This window comes from Leuciscus leuciscus, assembly GCF_965113295.1.
Source record: "Leuciscus leuciscus genome assembly, chromosome: 20".
In the NCBI taxonomy this organism is placed as follows: Eukaryota; Metazoa; Chordata; class Actinopteri; order Cypriniformes; family Leuciscidae; genus Leuciscus; species Leuciscus leuciscus.
Genome location: NC_138744.1, coordinates 18,534,830 through 18,555,195, shown reverse-complemented (window position 1 = coordinate 18,555,195; position 20,366 = coordinate 18,534,830). Strand labels below are relative to the sequence as shown.

General features: G+C 34.6%; 1 protein-coding gene across 3 annotated transcripts; it reads left to right on the top strand.

Annotated features, from left to right (window-relative positions):
* Nucleotides 1-617: 617 nt before the first annotated feature.
* cd4-1 (CD4-1 molecule) lies at nucleotides 618-18,665 on the top strand. Of its 3 annotated transcripts, none has more exons than XM_082149073.1 (11): nucleotides 618-779; nucleotides 8,910-9,025; nucleotides 12,040-12,127; nucleotides 12,228-12,383; nucleotides 12,474-12,611; nucleotides 14,678-14,944; nucleotides 15,339-15,704; nucleotides 16,705-16,944; nucleotides 17,031-17,137; nucleotides 17,256-17,302; nucleotides 17,688-18,665. In XM_082149073.1, exons 3-11 carry the CDS (start codon nucleotides 12,073-12,075, stop codon nucleotides 17,716-17,718), a joined length of 1,407 nt encoding a protein of 468 aa, XP_082005199.1. In that variant the 5' UTR covers nucleotides 618-779; nucleotides 8,910-9,025; nucleotides 12,040-12,072; the 3' UTR covers nucleotides 17,719-18,665. The 3 variants fall into 3 exon arrangements, with proteins under 3 accessions (XP_082005199.1, XP_082005197.1, XP_082005198.1); XM_082149071.1 differs by having other exon boundaries at nucleotides 12,468-12,611; XM_082149072.1 differs by having other exon boundaries at nucleotides 641-779; nucleotides 8,871-9,025; nucleotides 12,468-12,611.
* The last annotated feature ends 1,701 nt before the right edge of the window (nucleotides 18,666-20,366 follow it).

The following is a 20,366-nucleotide window of genomic DNA, read 5'->3' as shown; positions in this document are numbered from 1 at the left end:
TGTGTGTGTGTCTGTGTGTGTGTGTGTGTGTGTGTGTATGCACTATAGCTTTAATGAACAGAATTAAACTGGTGCAGCTGGATTTTTTTTTTAGTTCACAGGTGTCCATACATGCACAGCTGTTCTTAGACGTCAAAAACAGAACAAATGACTCAAATGTTTATTTTGTATGTGATTAAATACAGCAATTAATAAATTATAGGCTACTTTCATATTAAGAACATTCATCTGATTTTGAGTACAAAAGTGTGTCTGTGTTTTGGCGTAGGATAACATAAAAATGCACTGTAAAGAAAGTTTAATTTCTTGAGCGCAACGTTTTTATAACGCATAAAGTGTCATGAGCGAGACGCTGCAAAAGGCGCGAGCTCAACGGTCACACCCTCGTCCGTCTACTGCGCGTTTACGTTGAAAAATAATGGAAAAGTAGCGCAGTGGAATGGAAAACGCGTTCTGTGTGAACGACCCCAAAAGACGTTAGAATGTAAGAGAAAAGAGCTCTAGAAAAGGCTCGCTGATGCAGACGGAAGGCCTTTGGTGTGTTAAATGATGTGTGGCACTGATATAAAGGTAGTAATACTGAACTGTCAAAGTAAAAACAAAGGCATATGCTACGATACCACAGACAGATTAGTGTAGAGCTGCGCGAATCACGTTGCAGTTTCCTGTCCCGTGTGTGTGACTGAGTGTGTTTGGAAGAAAATGTCAGTGTAGCTCTGAGATCCTGAACAGAACAGAACACACACATATGATACACACACACTCATTTCATCAGAACTGTAAGTATTGCTCTGTTACTATGATGACAAACACAAACTATGCTACTTTTTGTTATTAGTCTGCATGCGTGATATGCGTTTTCTCGTATAAAGCCAAATGTGTTTTGTCTTCAGCTAAATGTCTGACACAAACGATGAGCTATCAAATATTCCATACAAAACTGGTTCAGTTCTTGTTCGTTAATTATGTTTACAAGCAGCTAGTTTTGTTAATTAAAGTAATATGGTCCTATATAAGCTACTGTTTTAAAATTGTATTGTAGTGTGAAGTTCAGCGTAGATGTTTCGGATGCCGATCTGTTGTTTTTGGTGTGCTGTCTGTCTGTAATCATAATACTCAACGATCAAAAGTTTAATAGCTGAATGATAACATGAATAACCAATTCAAGATACATTTGTGTAGCCTATTGATATACAGACATAGCTAGCATACTAAATATTTCGGGTTGTTTTATTTTTTGGAAGACTTACTGCATAATAAGTTATTTTGTGTCAATGTGCATGTATGTTGTATTACTCTTATTGTTGTTGACATACAGTAGGCTATTTAAATGTGTCAGCCTTTACTGTGTAGAATATTAACAGATTAGACATCGTATTATTAAGTCACTTCTGTTTAATTCTAACCGTTATATGTAGGCCAAGGCCTAAATACGGATCATTACTTGAAAATTCACAATTATTTGTTGTCGACAGACAAACTCTTAGGCTATAAACTGGGTGAAGATGAAGTCAAAGACTTTAAGCACTGTTCAGGTTTAGTGTTTTGTAGTCTTGTGTGATAAGCTGAAGGTTTGGTGAAGTTTCAACAGTTTCGTAATACGTAAAATGTTCACAGGCCGATTGAATAACACTTTTTTGCATTTGCTACATTTACTTTAAAACATTTGAAGTCACTGAGATATCAATATAAAACAAACAAAAAAGTGTATATTTAGGTAATATTGAACAGAAACAGCAAATTTTCATAAACGTAATTTACAATATTAGACATTTTTACATTTAAATTGGAAAAGGGTTCATGTTTAAGTCACTAGTATACCTATATCACATAATGTATATTGCTTCAAAATTTCAAGGTATGAGTTGCTCTAAACTGCTAGCCTTTCCCTGTTTGAAACGAAGACTGAACAGCTTTTACACTATGAATTATTCATTTTAATAGACACCATCCTCCACCCAATTTTACTAATGGAAATCCATCCACATTAATTGCAATTTATCAGAACGTACTGTATACAATGCCCACTTAAAAATGAATGCCATTGCATTAGATAGAAAATATCAATGTAAGCGGCATCTGCAAACAAAATGCTGCTAGAGCGTTCGTCAACCAACTTTCTACAATTCCTGTAGCTCAAACAAGGCTTAATTCCCAGGGCCTGCAGGAACCTGATCAAATGCAATAGAATGCAATGTAAGTTGTTTTGGATGAGAGTGTGCCAAATTCAAAACTGGTATTAAGATGCTTTTTAGTGGATGTATGAAGTCAGCTCCAAAGTTCACACAGGTGTCCAACCAGAGTAACCACAAGAGCTCATCACATTAACTCGTCTGACAATCCAAAAGTATCCAAACACTCTTCATAATTTGAACAGTAAATCAGTTAAATAGTTTGCTTGAAAATTGTGCAATAACAATGCCATTTAATATGATATTTTATTATCTAATGCAATGGTATTTATTTGTTTAAGTTTGGCTTTGGTGTCCAAATACGTTCTGAGGCCACAACAAATGTACGATACAAATACAAACAGATGCCCGATCATAAAAAACAACTGTGCGTCATTGTCAGACATCACTGCCTTTTGTTAAAGATCTCTTTTTGTGTGTGGATTGTTGAGGAAAATCACAAACAAAACATATAGGTCTGCTATCCATCGCGACAACATCAATATAAGGATTTTTATATTGATTGCGTTCCCCCAGGTGAATGAAACGTAGCAAAACGTGCAAGCATGTCGAAGATGTCATGGAGAGATAATGTTTGTCAGGGTAATGCAATGTAGTCGCAAATGTCTGGGTATGGTTATCTTACATGCTTTTTATATCATGCTAACTTTATTCTGAAAATATAATTCCAGCATAACTGACTTTACTGATATGCACCGACTTTATGCAGCATTAAACTATTCTCGTGTTAGCGGCACGTGTAGAGACTGCTGTACTGTAGGAGCCTGATTAGATTTTGGCGACTTTGTCTCATTCTGTCATGGCCAGATGTCTGAGAAAAATATCAATTTACATGCAAATCATCAAAACATCTTTCCAAAATTCAACCCCTCAAGAACGCTTTTGACCTCAGGTGCAGCTCACGGTGCACAGTGAAAAAATGTCAAATAAACTATTGATTTTTTTTTAATAATCACCTTTGGTTACACTTTATTTTGAGTTGACATTGTTACAGTGTAATTACACAAATAAGTACTACTTTTTAATTAATTAACTACATGTACTTACTATAGGGTTTGATTTAGTTGCTTGTAATTATGCATAATTTACTGTTATTACTACAGTAAGTACATGTAACATGTAACGACATCACCTTAAAAAGTGTTACCTCAACTTGTGTTTTCAGTAGTTATAAAAAAAGCAGTATTAATGATCACAGTATAAAATAACAGATTATAGCAGTGGATTTGGACTCTAGCCGTTTGCTGTTTAATGCAGTGGCCTGTAGTCGTGGAGCGGCACTTGTTCAGTGATTGAAACAAATCTCTGAAATGGAGAACAGACAAATTCTTCAAGACACACTAACACAATGACAAAAATCTGAATCAAAATTATTTAATGAGCACAACCATCAGCTGTTTGCGCACACATTGCGTATACCAGATGCATTACAATGGGTAATGTAAAAACAGGTTCATTTTCTCAGACAAGGATTTGTTTGTCCGCTGTCTTTCGTTATCTTTAGCCATTTTAAATAATGTATATAATATGATATTTATATACATGCATACACTCAGTTCAACTTTGCGCATGCATGCATTTTGTCAGCTTATGAAAGAGAGTTTGGACAATGTACAAGAAATATGCCATAATCATATTATTTGATATGATTAAATAATAATAATAATCTTTGATATAATGGCAATCCTGCATTAAATAAAGTGCAGTCAGTAGATGCTTTGACACAAAATTGAAGGAATCAACACGAAACAAAGTGATCAGTCAGACAAATTATGTGGAACAATGTTGTACGTGTACGTGTAACGTGTTAACGGCACAATGATGTAACATTTTTAGAGCATTTATTTCATTAAAATCTAAAGAACATTAGGTTATGACCTTTTCCTTATGTTAATTATTTCAGTAGCTTGGATTTTTAGAGTCATTAGGTATTATCAATATAATGAGAGTTATGATGATTGGTTTAAAATATTTTATGTACATTTAAATAAGATCACCTGACAACATCTCTTGATCTTCTGAGAATTTTATCCAGCATTCTTCTTCTGACTGTAAAGGACGAAAAATAAGCCAGTAAATAATTAAAGGGATAGTTCACCCTAAAAATGAAAATTCTGTCATCATTTACTCACCCTCAAATTGTTCCAAACCTGTATACATTTCTTTCTTCTGCTGATCACAAAAGAAGATATTTTGAAGAATGTCGGACACCAACCAGTTGATGAGCCCCATTGACTTCCATAGTATTTTTTTAATTTCCATACTATGGGAGTCAATGGGGTCCATCAACTGTTTGGATACCCATATTCTTCAAAATATTTTCTGTTGTGTTCAGCAGAAGAAACAAACTCATACAGGTTAGGAACAATTATAGGGTGAGTATCCCTTTAAGTCAGCATCCTGATTCCAGAATAGATATGTGTTTCATAGATTCTACATTGGAATAATGAATAGAATAAAATAAGTGTGTTTTAATATTCAAGGAAAGGTCCAGTGTTACATCACAATGGGCGTGACCCTTAATTTTTAAAATGGCAACACTTGACCTAGGAGTGTGAAACGGTGACCTCAATAAGTTTGAAAATACAGAGTGAATCTGTGTTTGATTTTGTTGTTAGAGTGCTGCTTTTATGAAGGAGGGAGCGATTATCATAATGAGAGCAGGATTCCCTCTTTCACAAAGTGTGTCATACAGACATTTTTCTCTGTTTCTCATCCTCTCACTTCAGCGTTGTCCCACACACATACCACACAATTTGTCAGAGTGTTTTCCAACCTGACAGGTAGTTCAATTCTGGAACAGAAAATGTAATTCATGAGATAGAAGACAACAAATCTGTCTTTATGGATGGTCTGGGTCTACTGTTATGGAAGAGGCATTTAATAGGCAGTATTTTTTTTAATGTTTAATATTTTTTATTTCTCTCAGAAGACAGTGAGGATGTCAGGTGATTCATTCACCTCAATAAAGTAAACAAGCATCATCTTAACCAGATGTGAATTGTATGGCAGCCACATTTTTTTTTGTTTTTTTTTATATTGTGCATTCAGTGGAACTTCACTTGAAAATGAAAACGAGAACAAGTGTATATATCGGAAATTACACTATAGATGACAAATTTCTATGACTTTTTTAAGCATTTCTGTGAAAATATATTAATAGAGAGGGCCATTTACAGATAGGCCCATCAGCAGAAAAACACAGCATGACTTGAACGCAACAATTACGCAATGGAACAAAATCATGGTATACTGTGAGGTTTCGAAATTTGCAGTCTGAAATGTGATCTAATCATCTGTAAATTACTCTAAAAATACACATTTTTGTAAGCCTCACACCAAATGTCAGTAATCTCTCGTTCTGTCGACATCTCTTTCCACTGACATTTAGCCATACTTGCATTTCAAACCTACAGGACTTCATTAAATGGAGGAGGTTTGCAACTGAAAACTCAAGAATGAAAGCGACAAATGCAATATGTCTCTCTATGTCATTTCCACTCACTTTTCCAAAACACCATGTGAAACTCTTAGACTAGAAAACCCAGAAGCTGTTGCCTGCAATGGCGTCCATCTTAGCCTTCTTCAGAACTCTGCACTCCTCAGACTTCTTCAACATTTCCGACAGCCCACAGTCTAAGCAGATGAATGTGAATCACTAAACATTTCTGAAATTTCAGATCTGGTAGAGGATCCCCTGTTAGTCACGCAGCCTTAGCGAATCACTCACAAAACAGTATTACAATTATCGCTAATTTTAGCATACCAAGATTGTAGATAAAACGGCAAGAAAAAAGAAAAGTGTTGATTATTTCCCCCTGAAAAGACCTTCATACTAGTTATAAGGTAAGATGTGTGGGAGACGAAGACAATATCAGTCCTCTTCAGTCAAGTACACAGAAATGACTTGCTGAAGGGGAAACACGTAACGAAAACCTGTATGGGACATATTGAAATAAATCGCCCACTTTTCTTGCTTGCTTTCTTTCAGTAATGATTATGTTGGTGTCTCGACACCTTTTCAGTCTTTGTGAGTAATGAGGGATCCCTCTAAAATGGGTCTTTCCTTACAGCTTCGAGAGAAAAAGGAGAATCAGGGAGAATGTGGATAGAGAGAGAGAGAGAGGGGAGTGAGAATAGAGTTATCTAAGAGAATAGTGTTCTAAGTAGTAAAGAACTACATGAAGCTAAAGGTATTTTTTGAAGAAGATGAACTGAGCACGGCAGGAAGAGCGAGAATGACAGAGAGGTGAAACCTCAGACACAGATGTGAGGCAGGCAACATGTTTGTTTCAACCTTCATGTGGTTCCCCTTAGCAAACCACTCCTGTTCATACAGTGCTGAAAGATGCTCTATCTCGCTTTCCTTTAATGCATTTATTCTTTTACAGCAGGATGCCTTATTCACTCTTAAACATGTTAGAGTTTTACATACTGATGTCGTTGGACAGTCTTTGAAGTTCCACAAAGAACTTTTTCAGTGTAGGTCTTAACAAAATCAATGCACTTGTGCTTTAAAGAACCCAGAAAATACAAGGCTTACCCAGAGTAATCATAATGTAAGATGAAGATGTTTCTGAAGATGTAAGATGAAGATGAAATAAGCATAGCCAACTCAAAAACCTTTCAGCGTTGGTTCTTATTAAGAAAAGCGTTCTTTGCCAAACCCAATGTGCTGAAAAAAAACGTCCGAAGTACCTTCATTACCTTCACCTACAAGTGCAGCTTCTTTAAATTGGTGAAGACTTGTGAATTGCTTGGGCTTTCTAGATCATCTTTAATGCAAATCTAACACAGTAATCAGAATAAGAAGTCAGAAGAATCAGAAGTCATTGAATTTGTGCTTATGAGGCATTTGATTTGGTGAGTTACAAACTATAAATGTAAGAGATAAATCTAAAGAGAAGAGCGAGATCTAAAGAGACGTATTGTGCAGAAAGATGCTGACTTGACTTGAAAAAAGCATTGTTCTCTTTTCCTAATCATCATTTGTATTCCCAATCGTATCCATTAGCTTTCATTTCAGTATTTGTTTAGTTTAAGGAACCGCATTGTTTTGAATTAGTTCTAGCAGAAGTGATACAGAGAAACCTTTTAGTCATTAAAAAATAAAGTGAACCCTGTAAGGTCCATTTTTAGAGGAAGTTGGGTTGTGCTAATTTATTTTAATAATATAAGAAACAGTTTGGGTTTATCAGTCTAAACTGATAAACAGTTTATCATTTAAACAGTCTATAGTTTATCCATGACAGTGCTTCTTTAATGCATTTTAAACTTCATATATTGCCTCATAATTGCATATAACATAGGCTAAGTATAAATGAAATGAATCTTTTTTACTTTTCAAATACTGTTCCTCTTTTTATTTTATTTTTAAGAAATAACATTGAAATCAAGAAAATATTTTCTGTGATTTAACTAGGCATCTACATTTTATTAAAATTCTTTGTCAAGTCAAATGTATCTGTGAACGTACAGCTGAACAGTTTAAAATATTGTATATGTGGTGGTGTGTTATACGCTGTTTTAGCACACTGAGAACATTTGTACAAGTTAAACATTTTAAAGTTCTTATACAAATTAAATTGAATTATCTGTTCATACCCTAGTGAAAAAAACCTATACCAAAATACCAATACACTTACTGATATAAATATTATAATTAAACTTTATTTGGAGTACTTCTTTACCTCACAGTGCGCATTTCTTAATATTAAGCCTAAAATGTGTTTTAATACTATTAGTAAGGATAGTATGATCTCTTTATAATATCAGTCTTTAAATGCAAGATATTTAAAGTGTAGGCTACCTAAATTAGCAAACTTTAAGTATATCAAATTAGTATACCAAAAGTGCAATTGTAGGGTATTTATATTAAGTACATAAATGTAAATGTATTTGTAGTATACTTAGCATAAAATGTATTTCAAATACATCTTGGTACATTTATTTTACACTAGGGTAATGCAGTCATTATATGTTGTTACATTCCACTCATATTTGCTCAAGCCGCGTACGTACTCCAGTTCCAAGTGCGGGTTAATATTATTGTTAGGCATCGGATCTCTGTAAACAGATGATAGATATTTTAATTTTATGTAATGCATGTAAAGGAAAATGGAACAACTGAAAGACAAAAGAGGAATAGAAATCGTTAGAGTTTTTTCTGTCGGGCTCGGAGCGTTGCATGCTGATAAAGATGTTAATTTATAATAAAAAATGTCATTTAAAAGTATAAATGGACATGACTGAGTCAGTTAAACTATGATGTGGCAAACAAAAAATTAATCTCAAAAACAGAAAAACCTAAATATAAAATAAGCTTTTCAGAATTCATACGGTTACAGAAAACATGTTGTCCTCTATATGATCATATTTATTGCAGACTAGAAAAACCTATTCAGAACTTTTTTGGCCGTAACAGGATGATGTCAAACATTTTCTGGTTATCATTGGAAAACTTAGGAAACTGTAACATTTTGTCATTTAATTGTTGTCACTGAAACTTTTCCGACATTAATCTGATTGAAAAATTCACTACGAATTAGAAATTTACAATGAATTATTATATTGTTCTAACAATCATGTTTTGGAGGAACTCATTTTCAAGTGATAACTCGGAAAAAGCTAAAACAAAGAAACAACAAAAATTTATTTTATTTTATTTTATTTCAACAGCCTCATGTAAATAACCGGACGTATTCTTTTACCTCTCAGGCCAATCAGACTGAGGGGAGGCGTCAACAGAGGTTAAATAGAAATATTTTGGCCTGTAAGTGAACACATCCGCTGCACAACTTTGAAGAGGAACGATAAAGTATTTTGCTCATAAGGTGAGTATATTTACACAAAGATGTACATTTAATTATAAACTGTTTTATTTACACTTGGTAGCTTTAATCAGTTCGTATTATGGATGATTTTATTTGATCTATTTTTATGCTTCTCTAGATCAGAATAGAGGATAAATTCCTTTTTCTACCTTTTTGTAAGTTATATTTCCTTGGAAGCAAAAAACTAAATGAAGCTGCATTATTTACTGTGAAGTCTAGAATACTGTAGAATATGCTGAATTACAGAAAGCTAATTTAACAGGAATGAAGCTTTGCACTCTTTATATTTTCGGTTCGATTACTTTGACGGGATATATGTTATTTGGTTAAAAACGTGTTTCATGCAGAAACTAGAAAACTTTCCAATTCACAATATATAACAAGACATCATATGTACAAGGGATGTTAAACAGACGCATATTCTTTTGGTGAATACAATGCTGGGAAAATTAACTGAAAAACTGTCTTCGGATCTATTATAACATGAACAGTTGATTACATGATATTAGAACATCAGTGTTTATATTTCCACTGTCCTTAGTACTAAACTGAAAAGCTTTGAATTTCATTAGAATAATTGTATCTCAATCTAAAAAAAAAAAAAAAAAACAACAACAAAAAAAACCTGCTTATTTCATAAAGTCCTTGACTTTTGACTTGACTGAAGCTTTGTTTCAAGTTCTTGGTCTTACTAATGTTCCCCTCCCTTCTCTCCTCCATCTCTGTGTGTCTGTTTACTGTTTAACCTCCATCCTGACCACAGCCCAGATCATCTGTCTTTCTGGGTTAGTTGTTCAGGTGCAGTCTCTGGCTGTCTTTATCTCTACATCTATCGTTTGTGTGCTTCTTCTCTTCTTCCTCTGTTCTGTTTCACATTCTTCACAGAGTTCTCCCTCATTTCTTACACATTTCTTTGCTCCACTAGACTTAAAATGTTCATCAGATTACAATTGCTAAATTCACTATTAGACAGTTTTGTAATAAATGGCAGCAAAATGAAGGAACATTTTAATTCAGATTGAGAGCAATGTGGACCTTACGTACTGATTTAAGTTTACCTGTGTCGTCTCCTGATCGACGCTTACAAATCTATCCTCAAATTTTTCTTCTAGGACGTCGCCCGACTCAGCCGACGTCCCGTCCCTTTTAAACTATAACTTCTCCATTATAAGATCTCTAGTGTCCAATAACCTGCTGCGCAGCAATAATTAAACATAATCCAGACAATGCCTTTGAATATGCTTTAATCACGGCGGGAGAACCTCAGACCAATTTCAGAGAGAATCCCACCAGCAACAGTTTTTATAGAACAGGAGCATGGCAGTAGTGACATGATTCATTACATCGTTTTTCTACAATATGATTGGTTCTTCATATGTATAATTCAGCAAACCCTTCTGTTACTAGGTTTACTAAAAGTAAAATCTTTTGTAATATTCTGACATGATTCAGACATACACACACTTTCTTTGGCCAAAGTGTATGGGAACATTTAGGTTTCAAAAGCATATAAATGTTATTCCTGCAAGAAAAAGAAATGTTAGTTATGGTTCATTAAAAATTCTATCACAGTACAAATGGTTGAAACTATTATAACTGCATGTCTCAATTAATGGTGTAAATTCATAGCAGTTTTTTATTCATATAGCAGACGTTTTTATCCAAAGCAACATCCAATCCCAGAATGCTGCTAATTAATGATTTCATTAGCCATTGATAAGACAGTGTGCCTGTAAATCTTTTATTTATTTATTTGAAAATTGCACTTTTTCATACTGAAATTAACTCATTTAAGCCATATCATACATTCATAAATAGCCTTTACCACTCCGCATGAACATGTATATTCCATATGGCTAATTATTTTGAACTATACGTTGTTGGATTTTTAGTACTTTTAATAAAAATGTAACTGCCATTAACAAAAAGTCAAACTGTTCTTTGCAGTATACTTTTGGTTCTTAACTATATTGGTGCAAATTATACCATGCAGAAGTTATATTTAATAAACATTTACTTAAAAGAAAGCATTTTTTTTTTATCTTGCTTTATCTTGTTTTATTTTATATATAAATTCAGTGCATACTAACTATCAATCTAAATAAATAGCCACTTTTTGTTCTCAGTGGTTGACAGGCAAAAATAAAAATAATAGAACATAATTTTAAAACCAAAACTGTGAAAAAATCAAGTTGGAAAAATATAATTTCCCGTTATATAATTCGATTTTCTTGAATGTGCATTTATATTTGAGCTTGTTTATCTTAAAATAGTCATAATTTACATTTATCTATTTTGCCGACGATTATTCCAAAGCGATATGCATTGCAATTAACGTATTAATTAGATCATTTTCATGCAACCCTTAGAAATCAAACCCACGACCTTACCGTTGCTAATTTAGAAATCAAAATATGATAAATATACATATTATGGCAAATGAAAGTAAAAAACTAAAGGATTTACAGAGCGAACATTGTAAAAAAGCAGTCTGCATTTTTGTTTGAAAGGAGAGATTTCTGTGTTTCTCATGCACAAAAAGAGAAAAAAAGAGCCAAGATCAGATATAACAGACATAATGCACACCGCACTCCAAGCTCAGCGACAGCACCAGCAGCGCCATGTGGTGTTTTTTTTCTGTGTGTAAGCGTGGAGAGATCCGCCTTTCGTGGAACAAGGGAGGAAGAGAGGGGGTGTTTTGGAGGAGGAGGTGAAGAGGTGAAAACGAGAGGGATTCGAATCTACTCCCCGCACAATCTCAGCCCACCACAGACACACCTCTCTGCGTCTTTGTCTCGCCGTCTTTCTAGCTGTTGTTCTTTCATGTTTCTTCACTGGTACTTGTCTTCCTTTATGTCTGTAACCCAAAGCCCACCACAAAGCTTCTGTCTCCCCCTCACCATCCTGCAGTTTCTGTTACTGTTTCCCTCAATCACTCAAACAAATCTGAGCCCACCACAAGCCCCTTCCTTCTTCTATGCTGTGATGCATTTCTCTATGGCTATGTCTTACAGATCACCATTCATCCTCTCTGCTCTGAGGAAAGAATGATGTTTAGTTGGATACTAATATCGCTGCTTGTTGGATTTCTCAAAGCGCAAGGTAAGTTGCAAATATCTTGACAGTTATTACATGGCGAAGAGCATGAAACGCAGCCTGTATAAGCATTCTTCTTCTGACCGATGTGTTCTTTTATCATCAGAAAGCCACACTGTAGTTTACGCACAGATTGGAGGGACTGCTACCCTACCTAGACAAGCATGGGGAAGTAAAGAAGATAATGTTTATGTGAACTGGTACCGTGGGTCTGACACAAATCCAACTATCAGCAGGAACCCTCAGAGTGGAAATACAAAGGGTGAGATGCATACCGTTTTACGCCACCATAATAATCAGGCTACCGTGTTTGATATAACTGCACATGTATGTTTGTCTTTTGTAGGGAAAGATGCGACGACACGTGCCTCTCTGTTACCGGATTTCTCTCTCCAAATCTCACCAGTACAAGATTTTGATTTTGAAGTTTGGCGCTGTGAACAGCATGAATTCAATTCTAAATCCTCCAAGACCTACAGACTGTACCGTGGTAAGACAAAGTACAGAGAAAGTGTGAGTGAGAAACAAAAAGTAGAAAAAGATCCAAATTTTACAGTCTCAAAATCTCTTAAAGCAATAGTTCACTCAAAAAATGCTTCATTGTGTCATTCCTTCTTCTGCGCAACACAAAAGAAGAACTGTTTTTGTCCATACAATGAAAATCAGTGAGGTCCCAAAACAGTTTCATTTTAGGACAAAAAACCCCCCACACAAATAAATAAATCTTCTTTTGCCTTCCACAGAAGTAAAAAAAGTTTAAATATATAAAAAAAAAAAAAAACATTCTGGGTAACTATTCTGTAAAGTGCTCTCATCTATTTTCCAAAATGTTTTTTTTGTATCGTTAATTTTTCAAATAGATGAGGGAATGACACGTGGGCCATTCCACCGAATGGGTGACATTAGCTTGTCGTAACAATTCAAAATTAAACTTTCTTTTTAAATTTTCTTCAACACTGAATCTAGTACTACACATATTTAACTATCCAAAATGTGTATTGGTCAATCTCAGGTACATTTATTTCATTTTTCACAAGGTTTCTAAGCAGAAGATGGATGCATGTTTTCTCAGTCCTGTTACCAAAACTCACAGGCCATTTAAAAAGCATGTTCAAAAGCATGTCAATTAATTCCTTTGTTTTCCCCACAAGAAAGTGTTTATTTTTAAAGAAATGGTGGGTTATATGTTCAAATAATTTATAATTGTGACACAAAAAAAAAATCACTTTATATTAAGGCAAGGTGTATTTTAATAAAAAATACAAATTACATTTTTTTTTTCATTTTAAAGAAGACCGAAGCCTCAAGTTTAACTTTTTTTATTATCGAATTTATTAAACAATTGTATAAATGATGGACCAAACAAAACTGATGAAAACAGTGGTTTAACTTTATTTGTTTAAAAAAAACACACAAAAAAAACATTAGTAACAGGAATGAACACTGGGTAACAGGAATGAGTGTCCATATATGTGTGCATGTGTGTGAGAGAGAGAGTGTACATGACCGCCTGTGCATGTGTGCTAGTAGTACTTCACAGCGAATGAGGTGGAAAGAGAAAGAAGGAGAGAAAGGAGAAGAGAGGAGAAAGGAGAGAGAAGGAAGGAAAGACAGAAAGGAGGGGAAAGAGAGGGTTTGCGGGTGTGTTTCGCTCCTTCCCTTGCAGCATGCCATGGGTGGGTGTTTCTGGCTCCTGCATAGTATGGGTTCTCTCCATCTTCTAGAAAATATTAGAAAGATGAAGACAAAAAGTTTGTCACTTCGTGGTCGACTGGCTCCCTGTAAGAATGGTATTCACATTGTAAAACTAATACTAAATGTCTACAAAGTAATTGCAACTGTAAAAGTCACAAATCAGGTGAATAGTATTATATCAATTATATCAACTAATATTCACACTATTAAATCAACAAAACAGAGGACTCTACAACTCTAGTCACACAACAATAAAATAAAAATAATAATAATAATAATAATTTCTGAACAATTTTTATGATTATATTTCATGATAATGATAAAGGTTCATGATAAAGGTTTAGATGTAACAAAAGCTACTTTTTAGTGTTCTCAGTATTTTTTATAAATGTTTTAAATTATATATTTTAAATTTGCAGTTATAATAATGTTCAGGACATTTAGCTTAATAATAAAATGTATTTTCATGCATATTTATACATACAAATTCGGTGGAATGGCTCACCTACTGTTGAGCTCAATTCAGGATGTACACACTGCAGAAGTAGTCTGTCTCCCTGTGTCATAGGGCTGAACTGCAAAAAAATTAAAAATACATGAAAAATGTATCTATGAATGTATTCTATAATCATCTATCTCCATACTACACTCATAAAGGCAATGATTAAGTCGTATAATTTAACCACTAGAATGATTTTAATCTAAATTCTAAACTGCATATTTGACATTATGAACAGGATTAAATTGGTTACTCCACTCTCATATACAGTTAGATATTTTTGGCTGTAACTATACACATTACATAATAAGATTCTCTAATGTTGCTATATTCCACCTTTCACCTCTTTTTCTCTGTTTTAGTCACTACACCCAAGGTACCGGCCCTGATGGTTGGTGAATCTCTGTCTCTGGAATGTAAACTGGAGCCTAGTTCAGCTCAGCCCACAGTAACATGGATTCCACCTGGAAACTCAGATTGTCAACAAATGCCGCCAATAATAGGAGAGACTATTTCAGTCAAAGATGTGTCCAGGTGTCATAGTGGTGTTTGGACATGCAAGGTGGAATATGATAAGAATATGAGGAAAATGAGAGAAGCTGTAGCAACAACAATTGTTTCTGTAATAGGTGAGACTGCATGAGTTAAACACAGTGTATCTATCAATTTATTGGAGTTTTCACATTCTGAGAGTTGCTTACTAAGCAATAAGAAAATGTATAATACACAAGAAACATAAAAGATAATTACAGTCAAGACCTATAAGAATGACGAATATAGTGAAATATGTCAAATTTAGCAGAATAATGATGGAGCACTGATAAAAGTTATAAAACGTACCTTTTTTGTAATGCTAAATGTAAATAGATAAACAATATAATTAATATCATTTCAATATCATAATTATACACCTGTTGTTTTTTTTATTTGTATTATGTTATTATTAATTGTTTATTTTATGTCCAAAGCTGGTACAAATTGCTAATAGTGATAATGTTCCCTTTTTCATCTCTTTTTTTCTAGAACTCTCCCCTTCTCCACCCATTTATACCTCATTGTTCTCTAAAGTCAACATTCCATGCTCCCTGTCTTCTAACATTCCCTGGTCCGTGTTAAATGAGACTGGCCTTCAGGGTGGTAGCTGGAGCTTCAGTCCTCTCAGTAACCAACACGAGCAGCAGACTCTCCTCAGCCTCACCGTTGGTCCCGTGGTCAGATGGGATGTCACACCGGGCACAAACAGCAGCGTCATGGGAAGAGAGTTAAAAGACCAGGATCTATCAATTCGTGAACTGCCTGTATCAGAGAAGATCAGGGGGAAGTACAACTGTAACCTGAAGTTCAACAGGAAGACACTCAGCAGTGAAGTCAAGGTGGAGGTTCTGCAGGGTAGGTGAAAAGACAAGTGTTGGGGTCTAGTCTAGTAACTAACCACGCTATTAACTTTACTACTTTCAGTCAATATTGTGACAGCACTTCCATAATGGTGTAGCTTTACAAAGTTACATTTGAAGGAAAGTCTACTCTGCGGCCATGTTTGCAACACCTCTGGACAACTAATTCAGGCCAAGACCAAGTCCTATCTTCTTGAATGGGAATATCCTGAAAACTCACGAAAATGTTTGCCATACTCACATTTAAATAATTACCACTCGTATTGTCTACACTGGACATTACAATAAATAAGTCAAGATATAACAGAAATCTTGGACTTATACTGACACCTAGTGGCCCAGTTTTACTAGTAAAAGTGTGCATTTTAGGAGTTAAGCAGGTTAGTATCAGCTACTAATATTAGTCGGGTTATGTGATCTCACATAAAATAAATCAGCTTTTATTAGACTATCCCCCGGTTTCACAAAGGCTTAAGCCTCGTCCCAGACTAAAATGCATATTTGAGCTGTTTTAATGGAAAGCAATTTGCACTGACATATCTTAAAATACGTCAGTGTCTTTGTTTTGTCTCAAGATGCACATCAGTAATGTTTTTTTTTCTAAGACACATTTATAAAAGCTAATTTAACTAAGGCTGAATCCTGGCTTAGTCTGTGAAACCAGGCCTATGACTGTAGTTACCACATATGTGAGTACATGATTTTAAACATATTTTCAAAAATGTTATTCAAATTAAAACTTTAAATAAGGAGAAAAGTACAGTGTTCCTTTAAATTATGAGTAACTTGTAGCTTCAGGCAAAGTTGATTCCCAACAAAATTGACACTGGACATTGAAATGACTTTGGATGAATAAAGGTTCGCTGTGCGTTAATTATTAAAAAACTTTGGTTCGAAACCACAAATGTTTACGTTTCAAACACTTCATAATCCATTTACAATGCAAACTTTTCTTGGCTTGTTCATTCTGAACTCTGCAATTTCTCCTTCTGTAGTTTCCTCATCCTTAGGTCCTCGACTTTATGAAGGCCAAATGGTGAATCTGACATGTACATTAGGACATCCACTCGACCCTGACCTTACGGTGAAATGGACATGTCGCTCCTGCTCCACTCTTCCCTCTTCACCTTTTGTGTCCATCCCTGAAGTGAAAATGGAACACAGTGGCCAATGGAAATGTGAACTCTTGAAAAATGGGAAGACGTTGACATATGCTGTGCTATCATTGAAGATTGGTAAGAGAAGTGAAAGAAAGAGGGAGAGAGTGATGCATGTGCAATCAAATGTGTAACGCTTCTGCTGTCAATAAATTGTTTCACAGAGAAAGCTCCAGTGGACATCTGGCTTTGTGTTGCCATCAGCAGTGGAGTTGTGCTCTTCATCTTGCTCCTTGTTATCGTCATCATAGGCATCCGCAGACACAAACAGGTAAATGTTCATTGTGATACACAAAGTGGTTTTATCCAGTTCAACACACTGCTGTCATTCGTGAAGTGTTTGAAAGGTGAAAATCAAATGCCTTATTTCTTTTAATTCTTCTTTACAGATGATGATGTACAGACGACGAAAGACCAGATTCTGCTGCTGCAAAACGTGAGTTTGGTGGTTGTTAAGATATGCTCGACATGCTTATAATAACTCATACTGTAGCCACAAAACGTATTTGGACATTTAAGCTACACTTAAAATATATGAATGGCATTGCATTATATAACAAAATTTAGATAAGGACCATTTTTGGTTGAATTATGATTATGTGATTACTCTAATAGCACACCTGTTTGAACTTGTGGGGAACTGAAACTCTTAAATAAGTTTGTTTAAAATAATTGCAAAAATTGCTCAAACATAATTTGTTTGCAAATAACACATTCTGATAATGCACTGAAATCATGTCTACACACTGCATTTATCGTTACTGTATATATGAACATGCATCATCCTCATCCTCATGTTTGGTTGTCTCTCTCTGTCTCAGTCCTCAGCCAAAGGGATTCTACAAGACCTGAGGATCCTCTGCTTTTCAGTTTTATTACTGATTTATTAAATAATCATGTTAATGTACAGTTGCCTGAACAAAGCCTCTCATAACAGAACTGGCTGTCTTCATTGTGCAGAGGATGCTGGTATTTCTTTGTTATTGTGTGAAATACACTCATAACTATACTATATATAATTGAGTATGCTTGACAGGAACCAATATTAAATGCAACACAATATGCAGTATCTCTAAAGGTGTAAATAACATGACATATTATAAAGCTTGTCTGGAAGATAAATGTGCCTAGAACATATTGTTACAATAAGGAACCTATACCTGTACATTTTATATTAAAATTGCCCAAAGTGCCTCCTTATATTGTGCTAATATTTTTCATTGACTTCTGTTTCTGTTTATCCTCTGAATGCTCTTTTGCATTTGGGAATGAACTTTCCCCCCTCTTTTTTGCTTGTATATCTTTATTTAACGAAAAAAGCAACTGAAAAATATTGATAATGTAAAATAAAATAAAAAACATGCAAATTGTATGATCATTCTCACTCCAAAATGTCTTCATTTAAAGCTGATAGAGAAGAGTGATTGTAATATACCATTGAGAAGAAGTACCTTTGGCCTGTTATAAATATTTTTTCAGAGGACCCCATGACTAGAATAGACTTCCAACAGAACTAAAAGTATTAAAACATATATCATTACATTGTGGCTTCTCTAAAAGTTGAAAATGTGGTTGCTGTCAAATCAAAATTGTGAGCATTTGTAGAGATTCTGGTATGGTATGTTTGTATTTGTTTGATGACATTTTTGCTTGTTTGTTTTCATTTCTTTTTTTTTTTTTTTCTTTTTTTTTTAAACATCAACCTGCCTAGGGTCTACAGATGAAAATCTGGCATATTTTACATTTTTTACCATGTAGTATTAATGTGTAATGTGATTAAATAAACCAATAAACAACAATGTTGTGATTGTCTTTTCTTCCCCATTGTGATTAAAGGTTACGAGGGCATATTAATTTAAAATAAATATGATGTGCACAGATAAATCATTTATATAAATGCTGCAATATTCCATAAAAAAAGAACAAGATTTTGTCAATTTTGATTTCAATGTGAAATTCCAGGCTTTCTCTGATTTGATCCACTAATGTCTGCAGTCTCATCTTGTTTAATCATGTACAGTAGTGGCCAAAATGATCCAGCCTTGGAAAATTGACATCTTCACCCTTTATTCAAATGTTATTTAAAATGTGTTAAAGATTGTGTAAGCATATTGCGTAGTTGTGCTGGATTCAATTGTTTATTTGCAGTCAACATTTTTGGACAGGCTGTCATGCAAAGCAATTATGAACACTTGCAAAAACCAGCTGAGAACCAGTGAAATGTTTATAACTGTTAAGTCAATGTATGCTTTTTCATGTTAGCTTTTGGTTTTCTATGCATTTTTTTGCACAGTAAAATAAGACGTGTAGTTTGCCCTTTTTTTGCCCATTAATTTGTCAGAAAAATACCTTTAGTGTTTAGTGTTTTGTTTTTCCCTTATTTAATAACACTTGCACGGTCATTAAAAACTAATTACCCCTCCAGACATCAGTTTTGGCCACTACAGTAGTACATAAACACTCATACGCATGTATAGATTATGTGTGTGTGTGTGTGTGTGTGTGTGTGTGTGTGTGTGTGTGTGTGTGTGTGTGTGTGTGTGTGTGTGTGTGTGTGTGTGTGTGTGTGTGTGTGTGTGTAGGATACCATTAAATACGTGTTATTTATTTGACCTATTATTGTTTTAACACAAAAGGTATAAATCAGGGTAACTCTTGCTTATCTCCACTAGATGGCAGCAGAGTCAATAAAACAGATTTTTTTTGCTGAGGTTTGGAGAGAAATGCTGGCACATCCTGAAACCAAACAGTTATAAAAGCTGCAACCTCACATATTATGCAGTATATTTGTATTCAGTGTTTTAGTTGTTTTTTATTATCTTTAAATATTCAAAAATGTATCTACAAAAAAGTAGGTAGGCTAGGCTACCACGCAAGGTAGCCTGCAAACAACATTAGGATCTTAAAAGTCACTGATGAATCAGCAAAGTCATGGAAATAAGTGAGAATAATGAATACCAAATGTCAAAACAGAAATTAATTGAGAAGCTTTCTTTAAAGGTACACTACGTAACTTTTGGCCCACTAGTGGGTAAAAAAAAAAAAACTGCATGCATTATGCGGAAGAACATTGGGTCTCGTGTGCATATGAACGATTTTAAGAACAAATCACGATTCAACAAAAATTGTGTCATGTAATCTACGAGGCTGAATCCAGTCATAGACATAATAAATACATAGACGCCCTGGATCGTACGTCAACGGCGCCGCCATACTGCGGAGGGCAACTTTCCCATACCTCTCATAACGAGAATTGAGAAAAAAGCAGCAATTTCGTGTGCTGCTTGGGGCTTTACAAATCGCCACACAATTGAAAACAGGTCTCAGGGAACTACCTTTCACAAGCAAAACTGAAAACTTTGTTTCTGGTTGTATTTCATTTACTATTTTTATTTTCAGAGGAGAAAGGCCGCGAAATTTAAAAATACTACTGTTATTGTGTCACGAAATGTAGTTTTAAGAGTTTTCCAGTCGACAATGTAGTTGTTTAAAACTCAAAT

Coding starts and splice junctions, on each gene's coding strand:
- cd4-1 (XM_082149071.1), top strand. CDS start 12,073: ATGATGTTTAGTTGGATACTAATATCGCTGCTTGTTGGATTTCTCAAA. Junction 12,128..12,227: donor TGGATTTCTCAAAGCGCAAG/GTAAGTTGCAAA, acceptor TTTTATCATCAG/AAAGCCACACTGTAGTTTAC. Junction 15,705..16,704: donor CAAGGTGGAGGTTCTGCAGG/GTAGGTGAAAAG, acceptor CTCCTTCTGTAG/TTTCCTCATCCTTAGGTCCT.